The sequence below is a fragment of the Stegostoma tigrinum genome, chromosome 18 (genome assembly GCF_030684315.1).
Source record: "Stegostoma tigrinum isolate sSteTig4 chromosome 18, sSteTig4.hap1, whole genome shotgun sequence".
Taxonomy (NCBI): domain Eukaryota; kingdom Metazoa; phylum Chordata; class Chondrichthyes; order Orectolobiformes; family Stegostomatidae; genus Stegostoma; species Stegostoma tigrinum.
This window is the reverse complement of record NC_081371.1, coordinates 14,656,093-14,674,783: the sequence shown is the minus strand read 5'-3', so window position 1 is coordinate 14,674,783 and position 18,691 is coordinate 14,656,093. Positions and strand designations below refer to the sequence as shown.

The following is an 18,691-nucleotide window of genomic DNA, read 5'->3' as shown; positions in this document are numbered from 1 at the left end:
TTCACATGAAACATTAACAATCTGGACAAAGGAATCGAGGGCATTGTTGCTAAGTTTGCACATGACAAAAAGATAGGTAGAGGGACAGGTAGATTTGAGGAAGTGGGAAGGCTGCAGAATGACTTAGACAGGCTAGGAGTGGATAAAGAAGTAACAGATGAAATGCAGTGTGGTAACGTGTGAGGTTATGCATTTTGATAGGAAGAAAAGAGGTGTAGACTGTTTTCTAAATGAGGAAAGGCTTTGGAAATCTGAAGCACGAAAGCACTTGGGAATTAAGGTTAATCCGCAGGTTCAGTTGGCAGTTAAGAAGTCAATTGTAACGTTAGCATTCATGGATGTGAGTTTGCTCGCTGAGCTGGAAGGTTCGCTTTCAGACGTTTTGTCACCATTCTAGGTAACATCATCAGTGAGCCTCCGACGAAGCACTGGTGTTATGTCCCGCTTTCTATTTATCTGGTTAGGTTTCCTTGGGTTGGTGGTGTCATTTCCTGCGTTGGTGATGTCATTTCCTGTTCTTTTTCTCAGGGGATGGTAGATTGGCTCCAAATCAAGGTGTTTGTTGACGGAGTTCCGGTTGGAATGCCATGCTTCTAGGAATTCTCGTGCATGTCTCTGTTTGGCTTGTCCTAGGATGGATGTGTTGTCCCAATCAAAGTGGCGTCCTTCCTTATCTGTATGTAAGGATACGAGTGATAGTGGGTCATGTCGTTTTGTGACTAGTTGATGTTCATGTATCCTGGTGGCTAGCTTTCTGCCAGTTTGTCCGATGTAGTGTTTGTCACAGACATCGTACATCGGACAAACTGGCAGAAAGCTAGCCACCAGGATACATGAACATCAACTAGCCACAAAACGACATGACCCACTATCACTCGTATCCTTACATACAGATGAGGAAGGACGCCACTTTGATTGGGACAACACATCCATCCTAGGACAAGCCAAACAGAGACATGCACGAGAATTCCTAGAAGCATGGCATTCCAACCGGAACTCCATCAACAAACACATTGATTTGGAGCCAATCTACCATCCCCTGAGAAAAAGAACAGGAAATGACACCACCAACCCAAGGAAACCTAACCAGATAAATAGAAAGCGGGACATAACACCAGTGCTTCGTCGGAGGCTCACTGATGATGTTACCTAGAATGGTGACAAAACGTCTGAAAACGAACCTTCCAGCTCAGCGAGCAAACTCACATCCAGAACCTCAACCTGAGCTACAAATCTTCTCAAAACTCGATAGCATTCATTTCAAGAAGGCTACTGTATAAAAGCAAGGATGCACAGCTAAGGCTGTATAAGGTTCTGGTCAGACCATATTTGGAATATTGTGAACAGTTCTTGTCTCTATATCTAAGGAAGGATTTGCTGGTGTTGTAGGGGGTCCAGAGGAGGTTCACTAGAATCATATTGTCATATGTGGCGCAGTTGAGGACTCTGGGTCTGCACTCGATGGAGCTGAGAAGGAAGCAAACAGGAATCCGACAGAAACTTAACGAATACTGAGAGGCCTGGATAGAGTAGATATGGACATGACGTTTTCACTAGTAGGAGAGACTAAAACCCAAGGGCACTGCCTAAGAATGAAGAGACAACCCTTTAGAACTGAGATGAGGAGGAATTTCTTTAGCCTGAGGGTGGTTAGTCTTTGGAACTCATTGTCACACAGGTTGTGGAGGCCAAGTCATTGAGTGTATTTAAGACAGAGATAGATAGGGTCTTTAAGGATCTTGAAAAGGTTCATCAGGGCCTTACCGATGATGTCACCTAGCATGGTGACGAAACGTCTAAACTACAACCCGTCAGCTTGGTAAGCAAGTCAACAACCTCATAGATAGGGTCTTGATTGGTAAGGGGATTAAGGATTACAGACAGAAGGCAGCGGAATGGGGTTGAGAAACATATCAGCCATGATTGAATTAGGAAGAAGATTTGATGGGCCAAATGGCCTAATTCAGTCCCTTTATCATACGGTTTTATGGTGTGCGTTCGGAGAGCAAGAGAGGAGCTTTGAGGTGCTTACAAGTCAAAACCAACAGTTGGATACCTGTATCTGTGAGCAAAGTGTGCTGGCAAGGCATTACAATGAAAGATGCCAGTGTTGTCCACACTGCAACATTGAGCTGCAGAATCGTATTGTATGTGGCTCGGAGATGTGCCATGAAGACATGGTAAGGCTGACACATGTCCAGTGCCAAAGTTTGTAGACAGATAGGGCTGCGTATGGTTGCTACACATAGATCATGCCTGAGATGTTGGTGACTAGTGCCCATGGTGGAGGGCTGGAGGAGCAAGTGGCAAGCTGGAGTCACCAAGTGAGTGCTTTGGGCTTTCATGTCAGGAATTGACACTGTCTTGTTTCCATCCCCTGGGAGGGAGAATGGGAAACTGTATATCATTGAAGCAAGAGTAACTAATAATGGCACACTAGTGCATACTATGGATGCAAATAGGCCTCTCACTGTTCAGGACTAAGACACATGTCTCACTGTTCAAGACTGGCGTGGAAAGTGGGACATTTTGCCCTCAATGTTGAGAATCTCCTTACTGTACATCTCACCCTATTTATCAAATTGTACTTCCAGTGCCACGTTGTCCAGTGTTGGGATGATTCCAACCATCATCTGGTCATTTTTATTGGAAGGTTGATATATAAAAATTATGATCAGCTCGAGACATCAAAAATACCCACTTGTCTGTAAAGTACATTGAGCATCTATTGCAATTCCATGCAGACTGATAATTTTGAAAAAGGAAATCCCACAAATCCAATGGAAAAAAAAGTAATGGGCTAGAGTTCAATTTTTAAAATTTTAAAGCAGCAAATAGATCAACATAATCTATTCATTCATTAACTGATGATGTTATTAAATTGGAGATGTGCCGAAAAGATTTACAATGATGTTACCTAGACTGGATGGTTTAAGTTATAAGGAGAGGCTATCACTTTTTCCCTAGAGTGTCAGAGGCTGAAGGGTTATGTTATAGGGGTTTATAGGATCATGAAGGGCATGGATTAGGTGAATAGCCAAAGCCTTTTCACTGGGTAGGGGAGTTCTAAACTAGTCGGCATATTTATAAGATGAAAGGAGAAAGATTTAAAATGGACCTGAGAGGCAACTTTTTCACACAGAGGATACTGGAGAGATATCTGGAATGAACTGCCAGAGGGACTGATCAAGGCAAGTACAGTTACAATATTTCAAAGACATTTTGACAGGTTCATGAAGAGGTAAGGTTTGGAGGGATACAGGCCAAATGCAGACAAATGGGACCAGTTTAGTTTGGGAAAAACAAAACAGAAGTTTCTGGAAAAGCTGAACAGATCTGGCAGTATCTGTGAAGGAAATCTTTTATTTACAGATGCTGCCAGACCTCTCGGCTTTTCCAGTAACTTCCCTTTTTGTTCCTGATTAACAGCGTCCGTAGTTCTTTTGGTTTTTTTATTCAGTTTGGGAAGCTTGGTTGGCATGAATGAGTTAGACTGAAGTATCTGATTCTGTGATGTATGATTCTACAACTCTATAAGTATATTTCAAATAAGAAGGTAAATCTCACCTCAAATATTAGATGCAACAAAGAAACGTCTTTTGTGGTTATAAGCACTCATATTATTTGCCACATAAATGTGGAATCTTGTACAATTTCACAGTCATTCCAAATCATCCTCTGCTATGTTGAATCCCTCATTTCCTACTCAACAGTCTTGGCTTTTCAGTTACATTAGCCAGTAGACATATTCCAGCAAATTTAGAACTTAGAACAGTACAGGCCCTTCGGCCCATGATGTTGTGCAGACCTATTATCCTATGAAGATCAAACTACCCTACATATCCTACATTACACTATCATCCATGTGACTATCCAAGAGTCACTTAAATGTCCCTAAGATACCTGACCTCCACTACCACTGTCGGCAGTGCATTCCACATGTCCGCCACTCTTCATGTAAAGAACCTAGCTCTGACATCTCCCTACACCTTCCTCCAATCGCCTTAAAATTATGCCCCCCTCATAACAGTCCTTTCTGCCCTGCAAAAAAGTCTCTTGCTGTCTACTCTATCTACATTTGTCATCATCTCGAGCACCCCTATCAAGTCACCTCTCATCCTTCTTCACTCCAATGAAAAAAGCCCTAGCTCCTTCAACTTTTCCTCATAAGACCTGCCCTCCAGTCCAGGCAGCAACCTGGTAAATCTCCTCTGCACCCTCTCTAAAGCTTCCACATCTTCCCTATAATGACGCGACCAGAACTGAACACAATATTCCAAGTGTGGTCTAATTAGGGTTTTATAGAGCTGCAGCATAACCTCGCAGCTCTTAAACTCAATTTCCCTGCCAATGAAAAGCCATTTACTGTGACATGATCAAGACTGACATGGCACATATCTATGTACCATTTCAGACATGGGTCACAACAGTTCAGTTAACAAAGCATCACCAGAGACTAACTTCTTCATCCCTTTTTAGGAATCTGGTGGGACTCTGGAAATAGTGGCAACAGATTTTGTCCAAATAACAATATCTTCTTGTCTTCTGTTCTTTCTACTAGCCTAGTCTCACAATAACACAGACCCTGGTCTATTCTCAGAGCTCTGCTTGAGCACAACAAATTGTGCAAAGACTGCAAAGCTTAAAATAGATCTATTTCAAGAGGACCTTGCTTGTTCCGCTATGCACAAATCATCTGTGTGTTCAGATTTGCCACATTGAAAATATTGGCTAATCCAACCACATTGCTCTTAATCTTGTATTTACCCTTGGCTTCTAAACTGTTCATCTCCATGGCAACCTCAGGTCTTTTTATCATTTCTTGAAACCCAATAATAGCTTAATCAGGAAACCAACTAGCCAATATTCACCAGCCTATGCTAATTCTTAAAGGGGCATTAGACAAGAAGTAAACACAGGCTTTCCTCACAATCTGGGTCACCTCAATCTCAAGGCCATGGAAGATGGTGTAAGAATGTATTTTCTTGATTTCTTTCTTTATGTTTTGTCTAAATGCAGTCACACCTTAATTAAACTTAATAGAGTTTATAAGAAAGACAGAAAATAACTTTGCTTCTTTGTCCAACAGGTTGCAAGTGTTGAATCAAAAGCATGGAATGCAATCAGAGATTTCATTTACACTTTTTCACATTCATACACAGCAAAAAACTCTGTTATTTAGCTGTATTTACCTGGATATTGTAAAATATTTCTTTGTTTCCATAATCAGGACCATAACATGTGAAGTCTTCGACACTAAGCTGAGGTAAAAATGGTAAAATTTAGGCACAAACTTCAGAATTCATTCAACAAAAATTGATACGTTAACATTGATCATAAAAATTAGCTATTACCAACCTCATTCTGTAAAAAGAGAATGATATTCTGAGAATCCTGTTTAAAAATCGGTTTCAAGAAGGTTTGCAGCTCATGGATTTTAATGATTTGACCTTCATATGTTGCACTTTTCATATTCCTTAAGGAGCTGAAGGTGAATCACAAAAGGTGGGCTTGTGTAAGTATTCACATGCAGACACAATAAAATATAAACATTACTTAGTTCACAGAAAATTGAAGACATTTGCATGTTTTGTTCAGCTATTATCCAAAGTATTATATTTTATTTGTAAAATCAAATGCATGTACTTTGTACATCATTTATTTAAAGTTCTTCTTGTTTTTTTTTAGAATTACAACTACTTTGGAGTTCTAGAATTTGAAATGAACTTGAAGAAACTGCCTTGAAGTATGACTGTTCCCTTGACAATATTAAAATGCAACAGTGTTGAAATTGTACCAAGGTCTTGGCATTTGTCTATAAATTTTGATATACTAGACAATCCCGGTGTTTGTCCTTCAGTCCCTTTTTGTTTTGCTAAAATCTAATAAAACTCCACCAGAAATGCTAAACTGATGTTTATCTTATAATTATATTTGCTATTCTATTCCAATGGCTACATATCAGAAATAATTTATTACCTGTAAAGTACTTCGAGGTATCCAGTGGACAAGTAAAGGGCTGTATAAATTAATCTTTCTTTTTACAAAACCTGCTTGTCAAAGTGAACTTGGTCCGTTAGGATCAGTATTTGCCTTGCTCATGCTTTATGCAGAGATTTGGCTTATAGTTGCTAGAATTTACTTCTGTTCTTCAGGAGACCTAAGAGCACCCATACACCAACCCATGACATTTATCTCTTAAAAAGATAACAGCACTAAACAGAGTTATACAGCTTGACAGAGCTTAGAAGTTCAAGTACAAAGCAGCCATCATCTAATTCTATCAACATCCCGGTGCATGGTAGTGCTGGCTTTGGCCTGGGTTGGACTTCACCTGGTGAAATAGCAGCGCTCCACAAGCTAGTGACTTCAAATAAACCTGTTGAACTATAACCTGGTGTTGTGTGATTTCTGATGTTGACAACATCCTGAGGGTTACCATTGACCAGAAGTTGAACTGGATCAGACGTATAAATACTGTGGCTGCAGCAGCAGATCTGAAACTAGAAATCCTGCAGCGATTAACTCAGTTTCTGGCCCCAAAGCCTGGCTTCCATCTAAAAGGTACAAGTCAGGAGTGCGATGGAATACTCTCCACTTGCCTGGAAGGGTGCAGCTCTAACAACTCTCAAGAAGCTTGACACCATCCAGAACAAAGCAGCCCACATGATTTGCACCATATCTATAAACATTATCTCCTTCTATCACTGATGTTTAGTAATGGCAGTGTGCGCAATCTTCAAGAATTTCACTAAAGCCCTTCAAACAGTAGCTTCCAAGCTCACAACTACTTCCATCTAGAAGGACAAAGGCATCAGATACATGGAGCACATGGCATACAAGTTCCCCTCCAAGCCACTCACTACCCTGACTTGGAAATATGTCTCTGTTTCTTCAGTGTCACTTGGTCAAAATCCTGGAACTTCCTAACATCTTTGTTAGTTAATGTACAGCACATGGACTGCAGTGATTCAGGAAGACAAAACACCAGTATTTTTTCAAGGGTAACTAGGTATGGGCAATAGATTCTGGTCCTGTCAGCAATACCCATATCCCTTGAATGATATTTTAAAAAATGACTGATGGAGCACGCTCAAGGAAGTGGGTGGCCTGTGATTGTTCTCATCTTCCAAAAACTTATCATTGGAACATATGAAGGTGCCATGGAATTACGTAGGTTGTGTGATGTTAAAAATTATATTAGACATGTGGAATTGAGTCCATTCATATGCAGTAAATATATGGAAAATTCTCCTCTGCACTGTAATAGGTATTTTAAACATTCCCCAAAACATATTTATGGAAATAGAAATAGTTGTTGGAGTGTAATCAGGAAGCAATGCATAAAATTATGCTTAATAATGCATATTTTGTCATTGTTCACTCATACTCAAATTTTCTACCAACATTATCAACATAAGCAGAATGTGCAAATATCCCATAATAATCCAGTGTCAATAACTGGGAATCCAGGAAAGCTCAAAGCTTATAACAATTATTCTTCTTTTTAATTATTCTAATCAAAGGATCAAACCATCTAAATATAAATTATGGAGAGAAATCAGAGTTAACATTCCGAGTTCAGTGCCCCTTCTTTGCAGTTGCTGCTGCCAGATCTGCTGAGTTTCTCCAGAAAACTTCTGTTTTTGTTTCACATTTCTGGCATCCATAGTTCCTTGTTTTATTTCACTGCTTAACTCACTGCTACAGCTCTTCCAGGTCTGCCCATGTTGAAGTGCTGCTCCTCTCTCCGACAGGATCTCCATTCTAATTTTCCGTCTTGTTCACTGTCATTGCTTTCGTAGTCAATCCTGGTGTTTGACAAGGTATTTGCCAAAACTCATGACCAAAGTCACATCACATTCATCAGTGACTGCCTGCAGCTCAGTTTCAGCCCTGAATTACACCCAGGATCACAGGCATCTCCATGATGTACAATGTTCCTCAGACAGCTGTTCTTGCCACATCCTGAGATCTACACCCAATGCCACACACTGCCATATGCACACTGTTGGCCTCTCTTTCTCCAACAGCACTGCCTCACACTATCTCAGAACTGTCCTGACCCCAGTTCCTCTTCATTTTCCAGTTTCTTCAATGTTCTAACAAGAAATCTGTTCTCTTCCTTTTAGGCATTAATAAACACAAGCTTCAACAACCTACCCACACCCTTCTGAATCTTTCCTCCTGCCCCCTTCCCTTCATTCTGACTCCATCCTTTCTCCTCTCATTGGGTATTTACTATCCCTTCTGACCTCCCGCACTCTGATGCTGAACATTCTACATTCAGCAAAGGTCTCATTTTTATCCCTCTGCCACCTTAATGAATTTCAGGCATGACATGATGTTCAACTCCTCTTCTGGCACCTTCACTTCCACGCTTATTTCTTTGGACAAGTGTCTTCTCCCTATGCCACAGGCCCCTTCACTCACCTCCAACACGTTCCCTCCATCTGGTCTTTTACTTATACTCAACCTGTCCTTTGAGAGCTGTCGACGTGACATCAGTCAGCTCAATTTTTCTGCCCCCCTTCCTTACCCATTCCAAACTATTTCCCACTGAACTGACTGCACTTCATGCTTTCAGATCCAACCCTGACTGTAATCAAGCCTGTGGACCAGGGTGGTGACTTTGTTGTCTGGAATACTGACCTCTACCTCCTCCTGTCTCCTCCTGGACCATGAACTCACCATCAAACATCAGGCTTTTATGTCCATGACAGTCATTAATCGTAACTTATCTGGAGAGTTCTCCCAGAGAGCCTCCAAGATTATAGTCCACCAACACTGTAAAGCCTAATTCTACTTTCTTCAGCTCTGAAAAAGAGTTACTGGCCTCAAAAAAAGTGAACTGTGCTTTCTCTCCATGGATGCTGCCAGACCTGCTGAGTTTCTTCAATCAATTTATGTTTTTTGTTTCAGATTTCCAGCATTTTTTTGTATTTTATTATAAATATAATGTATGTTCATTTGCCACATCTAGATTAAGAACAAACAACTGCAGAAGATTTTAAAATTGTCAACATGTATTATGTTGATGCTATAATACCTTAAAAGCAATAGCAAGCAACAATGCAGCTGAATCCCTGGCTGCCTCTTCTACAGTCCTTCTGTCTTCAGTTACAACAATTGTCTTATGGACACTTTTGTCACTAAAACTGAAGCATTGGCTGGATTCTGGAGGTCAGGTTATCTTGGGGTTGCAAAATGATTGCCACAGTAGCAGGATTGCCAGTCCAATCATCCAGACATCTTCTAAGTAGGAAAGCTCCTCCTGTGTTCTTTATATTTTCTTCAATGTAGGCAACATCAGCAAAGCCTGTATTTTTTGCCCATCCCAAATTGTTTTTGAGCTGAATGACTCACTCAGCCATTTCTGATGGTAACTAATCGGCTGTACAAACCATCTCTGAAAAAAGCAGCAGGGGGCAGGAATATACCATTATTCTAATTTTCAAGTGCCACCTCATCCCCTTCCCCTCACTCTCTACCACCCTCCTTCCAACCGACCTCCCTGATCTATCGATTACTTCTTTTAACATCTCTCCTTTTGGCTGTGTCAAAATTTGAATGAAGCGGATGTCAAATATTTTGGAGCATTGTCTGCATGAGAAAAACAAGACATAAACTAACTTGATACATTGTGTGAAACACATCCACTGTACCCGGTGTGGCTTCCTCTACATTGGGGAAACCAAGCGGAGGCTTGGGGACCGCTTTGCAGAACACCTCCGCTCAGTTCGCAACAAACAACTGCACCTCCCAGTCGCAAACCATTTCCACTCCCCCTCCCATTCTCTTGATGACATGTCCATCATGGGCCTCCTGCACTGCCACAATGATGCCACCCGAAGGTTGCAGGAAAAGCAACTCATATTCCGCCTGGGAACCCTGCAGCCATATGGTATCAATGTGGACTTCACCAGTTTCAAAATCTCCCCTTCCCCTACTGCATCCCTAAACCAGCCCAGTTCATCCCCTCCCCCCACTGCACCACACAACCAGCCCAGCTCTTCCCCCCCACCCACTGCATCCCAAAACCAGTCCAACCTGTCTCTGCCTCCCTAACCGGTTCTTCCTCTCACCCATCCCTTCCTCCCACCCCAAGCCGCACCCCCAGCTACCTACTAACCTCATCCCACCTCCTTGACCTGTCCGTCTTCCCTGGACTGACCTATCCCCTCCCTACCTCCCCACCCACACTCTCTCCACCTATCTCCTTTACTCTCCATCTTCGGTCCGCCTCCCCCTCTCTCCCTATTTATTCCAGTTCCCACCCCCCATCCCCCTCTCTGATGAAGGGTCTAGGCCCGAAACGTCAGCTTTTGTGCTCCTGAGATGCTGCTTGGCCTGCTGTGTTCATCCAGCCCCACATTTTATTATCTTGGAATCTCCAGCATCTGCAGTTCCCATTATCTCACATAATATAGGCAGCTTTGAGCTTAATCCCCATGTTTAAAATTTCCTGAGTTTTGGAGCTATTTCTGCCAACATTCCCTTGGATTGCATAGATATTACCAGCACAGATGAACAGAGACTCTATCTCATATTAGGCCAATCACAAAAATCATTATTCACATCTCTCAGCATCAGTTGCATGGAAATTTGGATAGAAGTTGGGGGATGAGCATTAGGACGTCAAAGATGCTGTTGTTGAAGTTAAAAATATTACTTATTGTAACTTATGCATGTGCATTCAATTTACCTCACATCAGCTGGAACGTTTTAAAAATCTGGCCAAGTTTAGAGTTTATTTTATGTCGAAGTGCTTTTCTGCAGAGGAGGCACCTAATTATCATGTTAAGGAATTTATTTATTTAGACATTTCTACTTTTGAGAACAAGTAGAATTGCATCTGGGAATTTAGGTTAGACATGCCAAATATTTGGAAAAGGAAATTCATTAAGTGTTTGCATATGAATATTCAACTTAATACAGAAATGTCCAGACAAATCACCTAAGTTCCTCTGAATTAATTTTGATGGAAGCTTTCAAACTTAAACATGGGCATAACAACATGTTTGGTGGCTTAATGCTTTGAAAGGTACTGGAATAATTGCAAACTGTGGTAACATGATCCAAAATGGCATTTATCATTTATGATATGTTCAGTTCCAGCATAGCAATTGTTGGATTTATTAGGATTTAGTTTCTGCTTTCAGAATGTGCTTGAAATTGGGTTGCTCAAGTCACAGTTCAAGTTGCTAATGGAAATTGTTTGCATAATCACAGAAGTAAAATAGTAAATGAACCTATGAAGCCAAACAGTGCAATAGAATGTTATAATTTACTTGGTTTTTCTTTCCAGTAAAAACTGCTCCTTGATGGATTGAAGAGTAACGATCTGGTGCTGTTTTATTTCGGCAGCTGAAAATGGGTTTGGCACTGAAAATAATTTCCTCGAACGAGAATGTCCTCAAGCTGTGATGAAACTGATTTAAAATGATTCAAAATGACTTGAAGGCAAATGGCACTAAACAATTTATTAGCTTTGTTGTTAGTCAGTCTCTTAACACTGTTGAATAAAAACCAAAAGAACTGTGGATGCAGTAAATCAGAAACAAAAACAGAAGTTGTTGGAAAAGCTCAGCAGGTCTGGCAGCATCTGTGAAGAGAGATGAGAGTTAATGTTTCAGGTCCAGTGACCATGTCTCTTAACATGGTTATATGAAAAAGAGTGAATCATGACCATTCTTGAACTAACTTCATTGATCTAGGGAAATGCCTGCTTTGTGGGGAGGGCCTGATACAGGAAGAAACAGGGCATAAATTGACTTGATAGATAATGGAAAACACTTGGATAGGTGGCTTTGAGCCTAATCCATGTGTTTAAAATTGTCCTAGAACATAGAATATGGAACAATACAGCGCAGAACAGGCCCTTCGGCCCTCGATGTTGCTCCGACCTGTGAACTAATCTAAGCCCATCCCCCACACTATCCCATCATCATCCATACACTTATCCAAGGACTGTTTAAATGCCCCTAATGTGCTGATTTTTTTTTTTCTGAGCCAATTCTGCCAACTTTCCCCAGATTGGCAGGATATTACCATACAAGTGAACAGGGACTCTCCCTCACATTGGGTGAATTCCACAAAGATCACAACTCAAATCTCTCAGTATCTGTATCATCGAAATCTGAATAGAAGTTGAGCAACAGGACATCAAAGAAGTTAGACAAATATAGCAGCAGAAGTAAACAATTCAGTCCCTCAAGTCTTGTTTTACATGTGCACAGGCAAAGTTTTCACTTTTATTTCCAAGTAAGCTCCAATGCAGCAGCTCTTTCAATAGTTCTTCTGGCTTATGGTACAGGCCAACAACTGTATATTATCAGAATTTCTTAGCATTTTAATTTGAAAAATAAATATTGAAAACTCAGATACAACTTTCAAAAGTATGAACAGATGTGCTTCAAAAATAAGTAAAAAAGGAGAACCTTGAATAGGAGAAACTGAAGAAGAAATATTTTGCAATCAAAGTAAACGTTGAAAACAAGTGAAGTCACATAAGGTCAAGGGACGGAGCAGTGGTCTTTTCAAGTAATTCAGACAAATTTTCTCCTCTAACAATCCATGACTTATCACGACATATACTTCAGATATATTTGTATCATGTCATAGTTGTGCTTGTGAAGGTCATGTTATATCTCTGTCCACCACGCACTGGTTACTGAACAGGTTTAGAACAGTAAAAGCAGTTACTATCTCTTACTAGTTTCTCAAGACTGCCCTAAACAAGAAAAAATCTTCAGTTGGATAAAGGTATGTTTACAATTTAAACATGGCTTGGGCATTAAATAAACATATTAATTCTGTTTACTTTGAGACAAAATCGGCTGAAAAGTAGTTTATCTTCTATGTGCATTTCAGGGATCATAGTTAAAAGATTGATTTTAGAAATTTAGTTTCTTTAGTCAGCATTGTTCTTCCTTTGAAACTTGCTCCCAATATATAATAAACTAAGAAAATGCTGGAAATACTCAGCAGGTCTGAATCCATCTTTGGAAAGAGAAATGGAGTTAACATTTTCCCAGAAGTGGGTTGTTAGAGCTGTAAGAGTTTTAAGCAAATAAAATGTGGGAAGGTGGGCCATTGATAATGCCCTCCAAATTTCCCCTCCCTGACCCTGAATGATCTGTCATTGGCAGAAGTCTCAGCTTCATCTCCTTATGCTCCAATGTGAATTAATTCCAAGCTCAGTGTAACAGTGAGTTATGTTGCTTTTTCTCCTGCACCCAATTCTTTATCCAAGAGTTCTCCCCCAGTACAATGAGCTCTTTTACATATCCCTCCCTGGACTCCTCCCTGTAGCCTTTTATCATTGAGAAAAGCCAGCATGACATTATGCACTTCTATTTTTCTGCTGCACTTATTCTAAATCTGTTTCATTCTGACCTCAGTTATTGTCTCAGGTCAGTCCCTGATGTTCAAAAAGACCCCTGCTGACAAGGTGCTGTCTTGTGAACTGACCTATGCAATCATATTATCATAGCCATATTCATTTATTACATAGAAGGATGCCATTCACTGTTAGCTCCCGCAGAACAATCAAGCCAGTTCCACTCACTGCCCTTGATCCCCGTAGCTGTAACATTCATTTCTTTTAAGTGCCCATCAGTATCCTTTTGAAATCATTGACTGATTCTGCTTCCCAAAACTCTCCTTGGCAGTGAGCTCCAGGACATTATCATTCACTGCACATAAAGGTTCTTCCTCACATTCCTCAGCACCGCCTGAACAAAGTCTTAGATTTGTGTACCCTATCCTTATACCATCAGCTAACCTTTTCCTTGTCTACATCATCTAAGCCTCTGCTGATCTTGTATGCCTCCATCAAACCTTTCATAATGCCCTTTCACCAAAGAAGAACAACCACAGCTTTTCCAATCTAACCATTGAAAAAAACAAACCATTCCTGGGCCATTCTGGCGAATGTCCCCTGCATCCTCTCAAGATCCTTCACATCCTTCCTGAAATGTGGTGATCAAAACAACACGCAATATTCTTCTTGTGACCTAACCAGAACTTTATAAAGATTCAAAATTGCTCTCCTGTTTTTGTATTTACTGTCACTATTTATGAAGCCCATGACTCCAAATGCTTTACTAACCATTCTCTCACAACATCCTGCCACCTTCGAGTATTGATGGGTCAGTCTGATCCTGCTCACTGCTTAGAATTGTGCCATGATGTCCATTTTGCCTCTCTCTGTCCCTTCTGACAAGATTTATTACCATAGCTGCATTAAATACCACTGCTCAGTGTTCTGTTTTGTTAGCCTAACTATGTGCTGTTTTAAACAATTCATTTGGCATTGATTGCTATGCCTCTAAGTTTGATATTACAGACAAATTTTGAAACTTTTCTCCATATTCCAAATTTGAACCATCTACATGGAATCAAAATTAACAGTAGTCCTGGCACAGGCCCTTGGGAGCCCTCCACCTCCCTCCAGTCTGTAATACAGACATCTGAAATCACACTCTGCTTTCTATCCTTACAGCATTTCTTTTCATCCAACTCGACCATGATCTTCCTATTGTAGATGGATGCCAAACATCAATTCTCAGATGTGTTCTCCTACCTCCTCTGGACCACACCTCTTGTATCAAACATCAAACCATTAATTCTAGGGCAGTTTCCTCATCTCCTTTGGAGATCTTGCCTCCACAGTCTCAAACCTTATAGTCCTCCAAACCTGAATAACCTATTTCTAACTCCTTCCTAAAATCCGTAAGATAAACACAGAAACACGTCCAAGCAGACATACCTTTCATCTATTTTCCATCTCACCGAAATGGCTTCTTCCTAACTCGACGCTACTTTTCTGCCTTTGTCTACTCTCTTCCCACGTGTGTTCCTTTGGATGCTCCTGATCACTTAAATAATTTTCAATTTCCCTGATCTGTCTCTAGTTCATTATGCATATTCAGTTGCAGTACACCTCCAATCCCTACCAGGATGATATCAGACTTTTTATCACTATCATGGACTGAGGTCAAACCAATTCACAACTTTCTCAGCCTGGCTGAGTTCATATTGAACAAATTCACCTTTTACATAACTCACTTCCTCCAAATGAAAGTTTTGCCTTAGATAGAGTCCTGGCAATGAGATCTGGCTAGTCCTGCCTTTTTGTGGATTATGTAGCATTCCCTGATCCCATCTGCAAAGTGACAGAGCCATTGAAAATCAATTCCACGGTCAACTTCACAGAAATCGGCAACAAGATCTTTGGCTTGTTCTGAGGTGTGGCTATTGTAAAAGAAAAGGTGGGTTTTAGAGGGAAGATCCCTACTGAAGTTCAGAAATGTCACATGTTATTGTACTATAGTTTAGGTGGAAGACAGGCCCTCTGTAGACATTGGGTGGATACGGTCTCCTAATTTAACGGAAGTTTTCAAAATCGTAAGCAGATTGGATGGAGTAGGAGTAGATAGAGAGAAGCTGTTTCCACTTGTAAAAGAGAAAGAACAAGAGGACATAGATTTAAAGTGATGAGAGAAAAAACTTTGTTCACTCAGCAAGTATTAGAATACAGAATGCGTTGCCTGAACATGTGATGAAGGTAGGTTCAATTGAGGCATTCGAGAGGGCATTTGAATGATTATTTGAATACAAATCGTTTGAGGAATATGGGTAAAAGGCAGGAGATTGGCACAGGGTAATAGAACCAGTGCAGGTACAACGGGCCAAATGGCCTTTTTCCATATTGTAACAATTCTGTGATTCTGTAATGGGACCCTCCTTCTCCTGCATTGAGTTGCTTGGCCTTTACTGCATAGGCTTCTCTGTATTCTCCAAGTCATGAATCCCTTGGGAAAGGCTTATTAATACATGCATGAGTGGGAAGTAAATGGTTTGTGCCATAGACCTGAGCCAATAAAATCTCCCTGAGCACGTACCACACCACTCCTTATTGATTTTTGCAACATTGAATATTTATAGAATGCACAAACAGCTACCAAATCATCACAAAAACCAGACAAAATCAACTGGCAATGTACCTTTAAGATGTCTACAGTCTCTTTATGTAGCATTGGTGGAGGGTCATTCTCTCTGCTGAACGCACATTCAAATATGTTAGGTTAAGAGAGGAGGATAGCTACAATGTTGAACTCCAAAAAATACCAGCATCAAATCTACATTGTAAAATGAGACCACAGTAAATATTTTGCATTTGGTAGATACAGATCTGGCTACGATTATTTGTCAGGAAACGTTTTGCTTTAAAAGGTTTAGCAATTCAGTTAATTTAGTTTGCTTATTCTTGACTTGTTAACTTGTAGAAAACAAGCAGATGTTGTTTTAATTACTTTCAGAACGGTGGTGCTAAAGCTAAAAGAAATTCAGTCATAATAGGCACACCGTCAAAAGATGTATCTCATTAGATACCTAATCCCATTCATTTCACTGGCCCTTTTTGCCACATGTATAATAAGAGGCATTCACTGTACATGAAGCGTAGTAAAACTATTTCATAAAAATGAAATGTTTCTTTTTAGTCTTTTCAGTAATAAAACCTAAATAGAGACAGATTTTATTATAATAACAATACTGCAGTTTTCACCAGTAGAATTTGCAAGAAAATCATAATAGCATGACCCTATAACAGGTACCCACAAGTCTCACATAAAAGGATCATTGAAATAGTCAAGGCTTGTCAGTATGCTTTTAAATGGCAATCTTTCTACAAGTTTTACAATTTGGTTTGGTGTGCAATCATATTTCCTGAAAAGAAGATGATACAGATTTTTAAAAAGGAAGAAATTGAGTTCTTTCTTCTATGCTTTTTAAAAAAAATCTGCCCCTTAATCCCACGTGTACACCCAATCCTTGGTTAGCTTCTCGTATACTGATTCAAATTTAAGCTATATTTCCTGTGATTTTTGGAGATGATTCTCCCAGCTAGTCGCTCTGATCAGTTGACACCATTTAGAACTGCCATGTTGAAATAGATGCCAGTTGACTGGAAATCTCCATTAACAATATCCCAGCTGCTGATAAGCTTGATGGTAAATGCTATTTCTTCACCTTTCACAACAGAAAAGGTTAGATCAATTCATGATTTACGGTGACCATACCAAATCATCAAGGTTCCAAATCAAATCTTGTAGATGAGAACTTTTCATGTTAATAAGCTCATACTGAATTACCAACCATCTGTCCAATGCTGATCTTAGATTGCTAGTTGTATATCCTCATGTTGGCTCACTCACCACAGCATTTTTCAAACACCATAATCAAAATTGACAATCCATTCATTGACTGAAGGAGACTCAGAAAGGAAATGCTAACTATGAGCTGAAAAATGAGGTCCAAGTCTTTCAGTTTTATCACAAAGCTAAGACGTAATCATCAGAAATCTTAAACACCCGTAACAAGTACATATCATCCATTAGCTGGAGATTACTTTGTGACCTATTGAGTTATTACTCTTCTCACTAAGGTATTTAGGTTAATTGAGTTGAGGAAAATAGAAACAACCACTTCAAAGTTAACATTATTTGGTTTTCCCAATGGAAGTTAGACCACATTTAAACAATCTTTTTGATAGCTGATTTAGAATGTATTTCCTGACAGCAGTTGGCTCTCCAAAGAGAATTTACTTTGGTTTCACTTTACGTTCGCTTCCCTGGCTTCATTTTGTAGCAGAATCTGACTCATGGTGGATGGCTGTAAATAGTAAGAATTTACAAATAAAGGCAAACTGCCAGGAATCTGAAATGAAAGAAGTATTTGCCGGAAAAAGTCAGTAAGTTCATAGCTCCTTGAAAGTAGAGTCACAGGTATTTTTCTAGCTGAAAAATACCTCTGTTTTCATCAAATGGTGGTCTCACACTCACCTGAAGTTTGACCACATCAGCACAGGAACATGTTCAACAGCTGAATTACCTTGAGGTAAGCCAACTAAAGCCCAGTAAAACAGAAACTGCAAACAATGAACCTGATCCATGGCACTTCCAGACACTCTCATCTCCAATGATGACACACTGAAATGAAAAAAACATAAATGTGTTTTTGTTAAAAATCAAACTGCCTTGGCCAGATTTCAATAGTGACCAGAACCAACTCGGCTCATCTGGTATTCTCTTGTTTTGGAGAAAACACTGATAAATCAGTGGGTAAGTGAAAAAAAAACAAGGGCACTTTGGAGAAGAAAGACATAATAAATAATTTATTTTTTCCGAATGTATCATGAACTAGTGACACAAAGGGTGTGAGTGTTTTTTTAATCATTAATAAGAGCATAACATCTTAACATTAAAATTACCATGTAGCTCCCAGCTTCAAATGTAAGCACTCCTTCCATTTCTTAGGTTTCATACCTAACCTGATTTTCTGGAAGAAGTGAGTTGAAAGATCCACAGAGCATTAACAAGTTTACAGTATTTTTAGAGTAAATTGTAATAAAAATTTAGTGCAGATTTCCTCCACATGCCAACAAAATCCTAAACTGATCCTTCATAAAAGGTTTAGCATTTTATTACAGAGCTCTCTTAAGAAATCCACTGTTTACAACATTTCTGATTTTCATGCAGAAAGCAGTTCATTCTTAATCAATAGTTGATTAATAGTTGATAGCCTTGTTCCAAACTTTGTAACTATAACATCATGCAAAAAATAGTGGACAAGAACTGACCTGCTGGAATTTCAAACAAACTAATGACAGATATATTAGGTGAAA

General features: G+C 39.8%; 1 protein-coding gene across 2 annotated transcripts in view; it reads right to left on the bottom strand.

The window, feature by feature from the left end:
* Positions 1-17,985, bottom strand: part of atp6ap1b (ATPase H+ transporting accessory protein 1b) — a 42,088-nt gene extending 24,103 nt beyond the window's left edge. The window contains exons 1-3 of one of the 2 annotated variants that reach the window (XM_059652238.1): positions 17,856-17,985; positions 5,359-5,491; positions 5,193-5,261 (exon numbers count right to left, since the gene is read on the bottom strand). In XM_059652238.1, the coding sequence (XP_059508221.1) occupies positions 5,193-5,261; positions 5,359-5,491; positions 17,856-17,980 (327 nt within the window). In that variant the 5' untranslated portion in view covers positions 17,981-17,985. Of the gene's footprint in view, positions 1-5,192; positions 5,262-5,358; positions 5,492-16,010; positions 16,115-17,855 lie in introns of those variants that run through there. The other variant, XM_048549337.1, reaches the window with a different exon arrangement.
* Between the last annotated feature and the right edge of the window lie 706 nt (positions 17,986-18,691).